The sequence below is a fragment of the Accipiter gentilis genome, chromosome 36, assembly GCF_929443795.1.
Source record: "Accipiter gentilis chromosome 36, bAccGen1.1, whole genome shotgun sequence".
Lineage (NCBI taxonomy): Eukaryota > Metazoa > Chordata > Aves > Accipitriformes > Accipitridae > Astur > Astur gentilis.
This window is the reverse complement of record NC_064915.1, coordinates 1,962,201-1,975,608: the sequence shown is the minus strand read 5'-3', so window position 1 is coordinate 1,975,608 and position 13,408 is coordinate 1,962,201. Positions and strand designations below refer to the sequence as shown.

Genomic DNA, 13,408 nt, shown 5'->3' with positions numbered 1-13,408 from the left:
CCCCCCCCTAAATATAACCCTGCAGCCTCAGCAGGAGCCGGAGCCAGGTCGGGCCAGGCCTCGCACGAGGGTCCTCGTGACCCCCCCGGCTTCTCACGAGGGTCCTCGTGATCCCCCCCAACCTCGCACGAGGGTCCTCGTGACCCCCCCGGCCTCGCACGAGGGTCTTAGTGACCCCCCTGGCCTCGCACGAGGGTCCTCGTGACCCCCCCCCGGCCTCGCACGAGGGTCTTAGTGACCCCCCCGGCCTCGCACGAGGGTCCTCGTGACCCCCCTGGCTTCTCACGAGGGTCCTCATGACCCCCCCCGGCCTTGCACGAGGGTCCTCGTGACCCCCCCGGCTTCTCACGAGGGTCCTCGTGATCCCCCCCAACCTCGCACGAGGGTCCTCGTGACCCCCCCGGCCTCGCACGAGGGTCCTCGTGACCCCCCCCGGCCTCGCACGAGGGTCCTCGTGACCCCCCTGGCTTCTCACGAGGGTCCTCATGACCCCCCCCGGCCTTGCACGAGGGTCCTCGTGACCCCCCCGGCTTCTCACGAGGGTCCTCGTGATCCCCCCCAACCTCGCACGAGGATCCCCGTGCCCCCCCCCAGCCTCGCACGAGGCTCCTAGTGACCTTCCCTGGCCTCGCACGAGGATCCCCGTGACCCCCCCCCAGCCTCGCATGAGGGTCCTTGTGACCCCCCCGGCCCGCCGCCAGCCTTGCACGAGGATCCCCACGAACCCCCTCGTATTACACGAGGATCCCCGTGACCCCCCCCAGCCTTGCACGAGGATCCCCGTGACCCCCCCCAGCCTTGCACGAGGATCCCCGTGACCCCTCCCATCCTCGCACGAGGATCCCCACGACCCCCCCTCGTGCCACCAACTGTCACTTTTATTGCCCTGGGGGCCACCGTGAGCGCCGGGGGGGGGGAACGGACCCCCCGTGTCCCGTCCCCCCTCCCTCCAGCCACGCGCTCGCTCACACACACACGTGCTCGTGCGACGCACGAGGACCCGTCCGGGATCGGATTCCCGGATGCCACCGCGGCCGCCGGCGAAACCCAAGAAGGCGCCGGGGAACGGGGGGTGAGGGGGGGGGGGGGCAGGGTGCCGGCGTGAGCACGTGCTCGTGCGAAACCCCAGCAGGGGACGGGGGGAGTTTAACGCGTGTCCTCGTGCATCCTCGTGCAGCCGTGAGCGCGCTCCTGCGTCCTCGTGCACGCTTGTGCGGCCTCCGTCCCTGTGTCCTCGTGCGGCCCTCGTTTGTCCTCGTGAACCCTCACGCGTGCTCGTGCGCCCTCGTGCACGCTCGCGCGCCCACGTTTGTCCCGGTGAATCCTTGTGCACGTTCGTGCACCTGCGTTTGTCCTCACGCGCCCTTGTGCACGCTCACGCACGCTCGTGCCCCCTCGTTTGTCCTCGTGCCCCCTCGTGCACGCTCGTGCATGTTCGTGGACGCTTGTGCCCCCTTCATTTGTCCTCGTGGGCCCTCGTGCACGCTCGTGCCCCCTCGTTTGTCCTCGTGAACCCTCGTGCACGCTCGTGCCCCCTCATTTGTCCTCCTGAACCCTCGTGCACGCTCGTGGACGCTCGTAACCCCTCGTTTCTCCTCGCACGCCCTCGTGCACGCTCGTGCCCCCTCGTTTGTCCTTGTGAACCCTTGTGCACGCTCGTGGACGCTCATACCCCCTCATTTGTCCTCGTGGGCCCTCGTGCATGCTCGTGCCCCCTCGTTTGTCCTCGTGAACCCTCGTGCACGCTTGTACCCCCTCATTTGTCCTCCTGAACCCTCGTGCACGCTCGTGGACACTCGTAACCCCTCGTTTCTCCTCGCACGCCCTCGTGCACGCTCGTGCCCCCTCGTTTGTCCTTGTGAACCCTCGTGCACGCTCGTGGACGCTCGTACCCCCTCGTTTCTCCTCGCACGCCCTCGTGCACGCTCGTGCCCCCTCGTTTGTCCTCGTGAACCCTCGTGCACGCTCGTGGACGCTCGTAACCCCTCGTTTCTCCTCGCACGCCCTCGTGCACGCTTGTACCCCCTCATTTGTCCTCGTGAACCCTCGTGCACGCTCGTGGACGCTTGTACCCCCTCGTTTCTCCTCGCACGCCCTCGTGCACGCTCGTGCCCCCTCGTTTGTCCTTGTGAACCCTCGTGCACGCTCGTGGACGCTCGTACCCCCTCGTTTCTCCTCGCACGCCCTCGTGCACGCTCGTGCCCCCTCGTTTGTCCTTGTGAACCCTCGTGCACGCTCGTGGACGCTCGTACCCCCTCGTTTCTACTCGCACGCCCTCGTGCACGCTCGTGCCCCCTCGTTTGTCCTTGTGAACCCTCGTGCACGCTCGTGGACGCTCATACCCCCTCATTTGTCCTCGTGGGCCCTCGTGCATGCTCATGCCCCCTCATTTGTCCTCCTGAACCCTCGTGCACGCTCGTGGACGCTCATACCCCCTCATTTGTCCTCGTGGGCCCTCGTGCATGCTCGTGCCCCCTCGTTTGTCCTCGTGAACCCTCGTGGACGCTCGTACCCCCTCGTTTCTCCTCGCGTGCTCTCCTGCACGCTCGTGCCCCCTCGTTTCTCCTCGTGCACGCTCGTGCCCCCTCGTTTGTCCTCGTGAACCCTCGTGCACGCTCGTGCCCCCTCGTTTCTCCTCGTGCACGCTCGTGCCCCCTCGTTTGTCCTCGTGAACCCTCGTGCACGCTCGTGCCCCCTCGTTTCTCCTCGTGCACGCTCGTGCCCCCTCGTTTCTCCTCGTGCACGCTCGTGCCCCCTCGCGCGCCCCCTCCCCCCCCCCCCCGCCCCTCCCCCCCCCCCCCCCCCCCCCCCCCAAAAATCACACCTGGGTGACCAACCTCCCCGTCCCCCTCCCCGCCTCCCCGTCCACCAAATCCGCCCCCGTCCCCCCCCGTCCCCCCATTTTGGGGGTCTCCGAAGGGGAGGGGGGCGGGGGGTGTCGAGGGCAGGGGGGGGCGGGGGCGTATTCCCCCCCTTCCTCCCCCCTCAACTCCCGCCGGTAGAAATAACTGAAGTTGGAGACGATGACGGGGACGGGCAAGGAGATGGTGAGGACGCCGGCGATGGCGCAAAGGGATCCCACCAATTTGCCGCCGACGGTGACGGGGGCCATGTCGCCGTAACCCACGGTGGTCATGGTGACCACGGCCCACCAAAAAGCTTGGGGGATGGAGGTGAAGGCGGTGGCGGCGTCTTCGGCCTCGGCGAAGTAGACGGCGCTGGAGAAGAGGACGATGCCGATGAGGAGGAAGAAGATGAGTAAACCCAGCTCCCTCATGCTGGCGCGGAGGGTTTGGCCTAAAATCTGTAAACCCGTCGAGTGGCGGGATAATTTGAAGACGCGGAAAACCCGCACCAAGCGGATGACGCGGAGGATGGCCAAGGACATGGCGGGTTGGCCGATTCCCCGTTGACGCGCCAGCTCGGTCCCCAAAGCGACGAAATACGGGACGATGGCGATGAGGTCGATGAGGTTCATGGCGTTGCGGAAAAAGGCCGTTTTGCTCGGGCTGGCTAAAAGACGGACGAGGAGCTCCAAGGAGAACCAACAGATGCAGATGGTTTCCACCACGAAGAAAGGATCCGTTAAATTGGCCCGGGAGGACGGCGGGGAGGAGGCGTTGACGGCGGTGGAGGTGGGTGCTGGGGTCTGGGGATGGAGATGGGGGGGGTGAGGGTGCGGGGGGTGGACGCTCTGGGGTGGTGGAGGGGGTTAGAGCCCACCCAGACCCTCAGATCCACCATCCACCGTGGGTTAATGGGGGGCGGAGGCCACCCGGACCCCTAAATCCATGACCCACCATGGGTTAATGGAGGGTGGAGCCCACCCAAACCCTTAGGTCCACCACCCACCGTGGGTTAATGGGGGGCAGAGCCCACCCGGACCCCTAAATCCATGACCCATCATGGGTTAATGGGGGTCAGAGCCCACCCAGACCCCTGGATCCACCACTCGCCGTGGGTTAATGGGGGGCGGAGGCCACCCGGACCCCTAAATCCACCACCCATCGTGGGTTAATGGCGGGTGGAGCCCACCCAAACCCTTAGATCCACCACCCACCGTGGGTTAATGGGGTTCAGAGCCCACCCAAACCCCTAGATCCACCACCCACCATGGGTTAATGGGGTTCAAAGCCCACCCGGACCCCTAAATCCACCACCCATCGTGGGTTAATGGCGGGTGGAGCCCACCCAAACCCTTAGATCCACCACCCAACATGGGTTAATGGGGGTCAAAGCCCACCCATACCCCTAGATCCACCACCCACCATGGGTTAATGGGAGCAGATCCCACCCAGACCCCTAAATCCACCACCCACCATGGGTTAGTGGGGTTCAAAGCCCACCCAAACCCCTAGATCCACCACCCACCATGGGTTAATGGGAGCAGAGCCCACCCAGACCCCTAAATCCACCACCCACCGTGGGTTAATGGAGGGTGGAGCCCACCCAGATGGTTGGGTGGCCTTTCTGGGGTGGTGGAGGGGGTTCGAGCCCACCCAAACCCTTAGATCCACCACCCACCATGGGTTAGTGGGGTTCAAAGCCCACCCAAACCCCTAGACCCACCACCCATCATGGGTTAGTGGGGTTCAAAGCCCACCCAAACCCTTAGATCCACCACCCAACATGGGTTAATGGGGGGCGGAGGCCACCCGGACCCCTAAATCCATGACCCACCATGGGTTAATGGAGGGTCGAGCCCACCCAAACCCTTAGATCCACCACCCACCGTGGGTTAATGGGGGGCAGAGCCCACCCAGACCCCTAAATCCACCACCCACCGTGGGTTAATGGAGGGTGGAGCCCACCCAGATGGTTGGGTGGCCTTTCTGGGGTGGTGGAGGGGGTTCGAGCCCACCCAAACCCTTAGATCCACCACCCACCATGGGTTAGTGGGGTTCAAAGCCCACCCATACCCCTGGATCCACCACCCATCATGGGTTAGTGGGGTTCAAAGCCCACCCAAACCCTTAGATCCACCACCCAACATGGGTTAATGGGGGGCGGAGGCCACCCGGACCCCTAAATCCATGACCCACCATGGGTTAATGGAGGGTCGAGCCCACCCAAACCCTTAGATCCACCACCCAACATGGGTTAATGGGGGGCAGAGCCCACCCGGACCCCTAAATCCATGACCCACCGTGGGTTAATGGGGGTCAGAGCCCACCCAGACCCCTGGATCCACCACTCGCCGTGGGTTAATGGGGGGTGGAGGCCACCCAAACCCTTAGATCCACCACCCACCGTGGGTTAATGGAGGGTGGAGCCCACCCAGATGGTTGGGTGGCCTTTCTGGGGTGGTGGAGGGGGTTCGAGCCCACCCAAACCCTTAGATCCACCACCCACCATGGGTTAGTGGGGTTCAAAGCCCACCCGGACCCCTAAATCCACCACCCATCATGGGTTAGTGGGGTTCAAAGCCCACCCAAACCCTTAGATCCACCACCCAACATGGGTTAATGGGGGGCGGAGGCCACCCGGACCCCTAAATCCATGACCCACCATGGGTGCAATGGAGGGTCGAGCCCACCCAAACCCTTAGATCCACCACCCAACATGGGTTAATGGGGTTCAAAGCCCACCCGGACCCCTAAATCCACCACCCATCGTGGGTTAATGGCGGGTGGAGCCCACCCAAACCCTTAGATCCACCACCCAACATGGGTTAATGGGGTTCAGAGCCCACCCAAACCCTTAGATCCACCACCCAACATGGGTTAATGGGGTTCAAAGCCCACCCGGACCCCTAAATCCACCACCCATCATGGGTTAATGGCGGCTGGAGCCCACCCAAACCCTTAGATCCACCACCCAACATGGGTTAATGGGGGTCAAAGCCCACCCATACCCCTAGATCCACCACCCACTGTGGGTTAATGGGGTTCAAAGCCCACCCGGACCCCTAAATCCACCACCCACCGTGGGTTAATGGAGGGTGGAGCCCACCCAGATGCTTGGGTCCACCACCCACCGTGGGTCATGGGGACTTGGAGCCCACCTAGGTGGTTGGGTGCCCTGCCTGGGGTGATGGAGGGGGTTAGAGCCCACCCGGACTTCTAGGTCCCAGGAGATGGAGGAGGAAGAGGAGGAGGAAGAGGAGGAGGAGGAGAAGCAAGAGGAGAAGGAGGAGGAAGTGGAGGAGGAAGAGGAGGAGGAAGTGGAGGAGGAAGAGGAGAAGGAGAAGCAAGAGAAGGAAGAAGAGGAGCAAAGGAAGGACTAAGATCATAAAAAAGAAGCAGGTGGATGAAGAAGAATGGAAGAACGATGCTGAGAAAAGACAAGAAATAAGATGAGGATGATGAAGATGTTGAGAAAGTTGGGAAGAAGGAAATGGAGGATGGTGAAAATCACGAAGACGAAAAGGTGGTGACAATCACGAGAATGATAGTGATGAGAAGGAGATTGAGGAAAAGGATGATGACGATGGGGCTGAGGTTGATGAGGAAGAACGGGAGAAGAACAAGAAAAAGGTGGAGGTGATGGAGAAGGATGTGACGGGAGTGATGAAGATGATGATGATGATAATAAGAAAGAGATGAAAAAGAGAAAGAAAAAAGAGAATGAAAAGAATGATGGGACTGATGGCCATGTGAGGATCAAGAAGATAACTGATGATGAAGATGAGAGAGATTATGATGAGAATGAAGATGAAGAGCACAAGGATGGTGATGATGAGGATGATGACGGGGATGGTGAGGACGATGAGGATGAGGAAGATTTGGGGGGGGACTCATTTGCAGCAAGGGCTCCCAGGCTGGAACTGAGGCAGTGTCTCCAGGCAGGAGGAAGAGGAGGAGGAGGAAACTGACAAAAAGGATGAGGAAGGAAGATGACGATGAGGAAGATGAAGAAAATTATGACAAAAAAAATTGAGAAGATGGAGGAGAATGAGGAGGAGAATGATGAAGATGATGGTGATGGTGATCGAGGTAACAAGAAAGACATGGAGGAGGACGGTGAAGATGAGGTTGAGGATGATGAGGATGGTGAGGATGATGATGAGAAGGGTGAGCATGATGAAGATGATGAGCATGAGGCTGAAGATGGTGAGCATGATGAGAGTGATGAGAAAGAGATGGTGAGAAGGGTGAGGATGGTGAGGATGATGAAGGTGGTGAGGATGAGAATGAGGATCATGAGGTTGAGCATGAGGATGGGGATGGTGAGGATGATGAAGAGGAGGATGGTGAGAACGATGAGGATGAGGATGGGGAGCGTGATGATGAGGAAGATGATGAGGATGAGAGTGAGGATGGTGAGGATGAGGAGCACGGCAGGGAGGATGATGTTGAGGATGGAGAGGATGAGAATGATGAGGATGAGGACGGTGAGAACGAGGATGGTGAGGGTGAGGAAGATGGTGAGGATGAGGAGGATGAGAGTGAGGACGGTGAGGAGGAGGAGGAGGAGAGTGAGGATGAGGATGATGCCAAGGCTAAGAACGAGAATGACGAGATTGAGGTGGTGAAGATGAAGATGGCGGGACTGAAGATACCGAGGACGGTGAGGACGAGACGGTGAAGCTGAAGATCATGAAGATGACGATGAGGACGGTGGGGCTGACAATACCGAGGACGGTAAGGATGAAGACGGCGAGGACGAGGACGGCGCGGCCGAAGACCCCCCACCGTTGCCCGCGACTCACCTGAGCGGACCCCTCCCCTCCGGCCCGAAACTGAGGCAGGGTCTCCAAGCAGAAGACCACGATGGAGACGAGGATGACGAGGACGGAGAGCAAGGCCACGGCGCGGGCAGCCGGCGAACTCTCGGGGTGTTCGCACAACAACCACGCTCGCCGTTGCAACCTGCCGCCGGGTAAAGGTTGGGCGACCTCCACCCCGAAGCCTTCGGCCTCGCGGAGTCTTCCTTCCGCTTCGTCACCCAACTGGTAGAAGCGTAACTCTTCCAAGAAGACATCTAAAGGGACGTCGGGCGGTCGGCGGAGTCTTCCACCGGATTGGTAGTAGTAGAGGACGGCGCCGAAGGCTCCGCGGTGACGGTCGAAGAAGTACTCTCGGCGTTGGGGGTCGAAGTACCGTCGGCGTCGGCGGGGGTCCCCCAAGAGGGTGTCAGGGAACCGGAGGAGGGTTCTCCCCAAGGTCTCGAATCGACGCCCCGCCACGTTGATGGCCACCCGTTCGCAACAACCCACCGGTTCCCCCATTCCCGGGGGACCCCCGGTTGGGGGGACGGAGGGGGGGGGACGGACCTGAAGGCAGGGTGGGGGTGGGGGGAGGAGCTATGGAGGTGGGGGACCCCCAAAAGTCTTGGGGGTCTACGGTGTTGGAGGACCCTTGAGGTCCTTGGGGGTCCTACAAGGACCCTACAGATTTGGGGGACCCCTAAACTCCTGGGGGTCACCGGTGTTGGGGGACCCTCAAAGTCCTTGGGGGTCCCACGGAGACCCTACAGATATGGGGGACCCCTCGAGATCCTTGGGGGTCCTACAAGGACCCTACAGATATTGGGGACCCCCTAAACTCTTGGGGGTCTACACTGTTGGAAGACCCTCAAGGTCCTTGGGGGTCCTACAAGGACCCTACAGATATTGGGGACCCCCGAAAGTCTTGGGGGTCTACGGTGTTGGAGGACCCTTGAGGTCCTTGGGGGTCCTACAAGGACCCTACAGATTTGGGGGACCCCTAAACTCCTGGGGGTCACCGGTGTTGGAGGACCCTCAAAGTCCTTGGGGGTCCCACGGAGACCCTACAGGTATGGGGGACCCCTCGAGGTCCTTGGGGGTCCTACAAGGACCCTACAGATATTGGGGACCCCCTAAACTCTTGGGGGTCACTGGTGTTGGGGGACCCTCAAAGTTCTTGGGGGTCCCACAGGTATGGGGGACCCCTCGAGGTCCTTGGGGGTCCTACAAGGACCCTACAGATATTGGGGACCCCCTAAACTCTTGGGGGTCTACACTGTTGGAAGACCCTCAAGGTCCTTGGGGGTCCCACAAGGACCCTACAGATATTGGGGACCCCCGAAAGTCTTGGGGGTCTACGGTGTTGGAGGACCCTCGAGGTCCTTGGGGGTCCTACAAGGACCCTACAGATATTGGGGACCCCCTAAACTCTTGGGGGTCACTGGTGTTGGGGGACCCTCAAAGTTCTTGGGGGTCCCACAGGTGTGGGGGACCCCTCGAGGTCCTTGGGGGTCCTACAAGGACCCTACAGATATTGGGGACCCCCTAAACTCTTGGGGGTCTACACTGTTGGAAGACCCTCAAGGTCCTTGGGGGTCCTACAAGGACCCTACAGATATTGGGGACCCCCGAAAGTCTTGGGGGTCTATGGTGTTGGAGGACCCTTGAGGTCGTTGGGGGTCCTACAAGGACCCTACAGATATTGGGGACCCCCTAAACTCTTGGGGGTCACCGGTGTTGGAAGACCCTCAAAGTCCTTGGGGGTCCCACAAGGACCCTACAGATATTGGGGACCCCCGAAAGTCTTGGGGGTCTACGGTGTTGGAGGACCCTTGAGGTCGTTGGGGGTCCTACAAGGACCCTACAGATTTGGGGGACCCCCTAAACTCTTGGGGGTCACCAGTGTTGGAAGACCCTCAAAGTCCTTGGGGGTCCCACAAGGACCCTACAGATATTGGGGACCCCCGAAAGTCTTGGGGGTCTACGGTGTTGGAGGACCCTCGAGGTCCTTGGGGGTCCTACAAGGTCCCTATAGATATTGGAGACCCCTAAACTCTTGGGGGTCACCGGTGTTGGAAGACCCTCAAAGTCCTTGGGGGTCCCACAAGGACCCTACAGATATTGGGGACCCCCGAAAGTCTTGGGGGTCTACGGTGTTGGAGGACCCTCGAGGTCCTTGGGGGTCCTACAAGGACCCTACAGATATTGGGGACCCCCTAAACTCTTGGGGGTCACCGGTGTTGGAAGACCCTCAAAGTCCTTGGGGGTCCCACAAGGACCCTACAGATATTGGGGACCCCCGAAAGTCTTGGGGGTCTACGGTGTTGGAGGACCCTTGAGGTCGTTGGGGGTCCTACAAGGACCCTACAGATTTGGGGGACCCCCTAAACTCTTGGGGGTCACCGGTGTTGGAAGACCCTCAAAGTCCTTGGGGGTCCCACGGAGACCCTACAGATATGGGGGACCCCTCGAGATCCTTGGGGGTCCTACAAGGACCCTACAGATATTGGGGACCCCCTAAACTCTTGGGGGTCTACACTGTTGGAAGACCCTCAAGGTCCTTGGGGGTCCTACAAGGACCCTACAGATATTGGGGACCCCCGAAAGTCTTGGGGGTCTATGGTGTTGGAGGACCCTTGAGGTCGTTGGGGGTCCTACAAGGACCCTACAGATATTGGGGACCCCCTAAACTCTTGGGGGTCACCGGTGTTGGAAGACCCTCAAAGTCCTTGGGGGTCCCACAAGGACCCTACAGATATTGGGGACCCCCGAAAGTCTTGGGGGTCTACGGTGTTGGAGGACCCTTGAGGTCGTTGGGGGTCCTACAAGGACCCTACAGATTTGGGGGACCCCCTAAACTCTTGGGGGTCACCAGTGTTGGAAGACCCTCAAAGTCCTTGGGGGTCCCACAAGGACCCTACAGATATTGGGGACCCCCGAAAGTCTTGGGGGTCTACGGTGTTGGAGGACCCTCGAGGTCCTTGGGGGTCCTACAAGGTCCCTATAGATATTGGAGACCCCTAAACTCTTGGGGGTCACCGGTGTTGGAGGACCCTCAAAGTTCTTGGGGGTCCTACAAGGACCCTACAGATATTGGGGACCCCCTAAACTCTTGGGGGTCTTTCAGCAGCTCCACAGATATGGGGAACCCCTTAAATTCTTGGGGGTCACCGGTGTTGGGGGACCCTCGAGGTCCTTGGGGGTCCCACAGGGACTCTACAGGTATGGGGGACCCCCAAAGTCCTTGGGGGTCCCACAGGGGACCACCAGGTCCCCCCCGATCCCTCCAGGGTCCCCCAGACCCCCTCCGGCTGTGGGTCTCCTGTTCACCCGGGTACCCCCGAACCTGTTGTCACCCGTCACCGGTGTCCCCAACCCACCTGACACCCCCCCCCCCCCCACTGTCACTGAGGTGTCCCCCGTCACCGGCTGTCCCCAACCCCCCGTCACTGGGTGTCCCCAACCTCCCCGTACCCCATCACCGGGGTGTCCCCCCTCCTTGTCACCCGGTGTGTCCTCCCCCCCCCCCCCCTTGTCACGTGGTTGTCCCCACTCCCCTGTCACCAGGTGTCCCCCGACTGTCCCCGGGGTGTCCCCCGACTGTCCCCCAGGTGTCCCCAACCCCTCCGTCCCCCTCGTCACCGGATGCCCCCCCCTTGTCACCGGGGTGTCACCAACACCCCCACCCGTCACCGGATGTCCCCCGCTTGTCACCGGGGTGTCACCAACACCCCCCCCCTTGTCACCGGCTCTCTGTGTGTGTGTGTCCCCCTCCCCTTGTCACCGGGGTATCCCCAACCCCCGTCACCCAGGTGTGTCCCCCCCCCCCCAACCCCGTCACCCGGGTGTCCCCAACCCCCGGTCCCCCGTCACCGGGTGTCCCCGACCCCGCCGTCCCGCTGTCACCGGCGCTGTCCCGTAAACAGGGTGGCCCCGCGGTGTCGGGTTCCCCCCCGCGGGCTAAAAATAACGGGGTTGGGGGGGTGGGGGTGGGGGTGGGTGCCCGGACACCCGGGTCCTCTCCGGGCCCTTCCCCCCCCCCCACCCACACACCCTGTCACCGATGGTTCCCGGAGAGGGAGGGGACCCCCGGAGGGGACCCGGGTGTTCGTGGTTGTGTCACCCACACCCCACCCCCCCCCCCCCCCCCGCCCGGAGAGGACGGGGGGGGGGGGGGTGACAGCCCTGGTTGCTATGGAAACAACAGGGGGTGTCACCCCGGTTGCTATGGGACAGACGTGGGGTGTCACCCCGGTTGCTATGGAAACAACACAGGGTTTCACCCTGGTTGCTATGGAAACAACACGGGGTGTCACCCTGGTTGCTATGGGACAGACACGAGGTGTCACCCCGGTTGCTATGGAAACAACACGGGGGGGTCACCCTGGTTGCTATGGGACAGACACGAGGTGTCACCCCGGTTGCTATGGAAACAACACGGGGGGTCACCCTGGTTGCTATGGGACAGACGCAGGGTTGTCACCTCGGTTGCTATGGCAACAGCAAGGGGGTGTGACCCCGGTTTCTATGGCAGGAACGGGGTTGTCACCCCAGTTGCTATGGGACAGACATGGGGGTGTCACCCCGGTTGCTATGGCAACGACACAGGGTGACACCCCGGTTGCTATGGGACAGACGTGGGGTGTCACCTCGGTTGCTATGGCAACAGCAAGGGGGCGTGGCCCCGGTTGCTATGGGACAGACGGGGGGAGTGTGTGCCCCCGGTTGCCATGGCAACGACACGGGGTGTCTTCCCCCACCCCGGTTGCTAGGAGACCACAGGGCCGCTCCCTCGGTTGCTACGGCGAGGTCACCGCCCCCCGTTGCTATGGCGACGGGGGCGTGGCCTTCCCGTTGCTACGGCGAGGGGGCGTGGCCTCCCCGTTGCTACGGCGGAGGGGCGGGGGGCGTGGCCTCCCCGTTGCTATGGCGGGGGGGCGTGTCCTCCCCTGAGGGATCGGCGGCATTTCCTCCCATGCCCCGCCCCCTTTTATTTTTTTTTTCCCCGGCCCCGCCCCCCTCCCTCCCGCCCCTCCCTCCGTAGCGAAAGTTCCGGCTCCCGCCGCGGCGCTGCGGGACGCGCATGCGCAGACGCGCGCGCGGAACGGCCAGGCCGGAGCAGGGCGGAGGGAGCGCGAGCGCCCGGGGGGTCCGTTACGGGGGAGGGGGGGGGGAGCGGTCACGTGGGGGGGTTGGCGGGGGGAGGAAGGGTCCATGTGGGGGAGTTTGGGGGGGAGGGAAGGGTCCATGTGGGGGAGTTTGGGGGGGGGGGGAGAGCGGGAAGGGCCCGGTGAGGGGAAAGGCCGCCGTGTGGGGTTGGGGAGCTGGGGGGGGGGCCTGGTGTGGGGTTTTGGGGCTGGGGGGGGCTCCAGTGAGGGGTTATGGGGGTCGGGGGGGGCCTGGTGTGGGGTTTTGGGGCTGGGGGGGGGGGGTCTGGTGTGGGGTTACGGGGCTGGGGGGGGCTCCAGTGAGGGGTTATGGGGGTCGAGGGGGGCCTGGTGTGGGGTCGGGGGGGCCTAGTGTGGTGTTTTTGGGGCTGGGGGGGGGCTCCAGTGAGGGGTTATGGGGGTCGGGGGGGGCCTAGTGTGGGGTTTTGGGGCTGGGGGGGGGTTTGGTGTGGGGTTACGGGGCTGGGGGGGGCTCCAGTGAGGGGTTATGGGGGTCGAGGGGGGCCTGGTGTGGGGTCGGGGGGGCCTAGTGTGGTGTTTTTGGGGCTGGGGGGGGCTCCAGTGAGGGGTTATGGGGGTCGGGGGGGGGCCT

The 13,408-nt window shown here is 62.4% G+C and overlaps 2 protein-coding genes across 2 annotated transcripts in view; both read right to left on the bottom strand.

Annotated features, from left to right (window-relative positions):
- The window catches only part of U2AF2 (U2 small nuclear RNA auxiliary factor 2), a 7,971-nt gene extending 6,301 nt beyond the window's left edge, over positions 1-1,670 (bottom strand). The window contains exon 1 of the mRNA XM_049792722.1: positions 1,360-1,670. Coding sequence (XP_049648679.1) covers positions 1,360-1,670 — 311 coding nt within the window. The remainder of the gene's footprint in view (positions 1-1,359) is intronic.
- A 766-nt stretch (positions 1,671-2,436) lies between these two features.
- On the bottom strand, positions 2,437-8,323 carry LOC126034864 (potassium voltage-gated channel subfamily A member 7-like). Its single transcript, XM_049792721.1, has 3 exons — positions 7,652-8,323; positions 2,991-3,649; positions 2,437-2,632 (listed from the first exon to the last, which is right to left on the bottom strand). Exons 1-3 carry the CDS (start codon positions 8,168-8,170, stop codon positions 2,437-2,439), a joined length of 1,374 nt encoding a protein of 457 aa, XP_049648678.1. The 5' UTR covers positions 8,171-8,323.
- Between the last annotated feature and the right edge of the window lie 5,085 nt (positions 8,324-13,408).

Bases quoted from the DNA above. Each gene is read 5' to 3' on its own strand.
- LOC126034864 (XM_049792721.1), bottom strand. From the start codon at position 8,170: ATGGGGGAACCGGTGGGTTGTTGCGAACGGGTGGCCATCAACGTGGCG. The intron at 3,650-7,651 runs GTGAGTCGCGGG...CTCCATCCCCAG, and splicing joins GAGGGGAGGGGTCCGCTCAG to ACCCCAGCACCCACCTCCAC. The intron at 2,633-2,990 runs GTTGAGGGGGGA...GTGCACGAGGAG, and splicing joins AGTTATTTCTACCGGCGGGA to AAACGAGGGGGCACGAGCGT.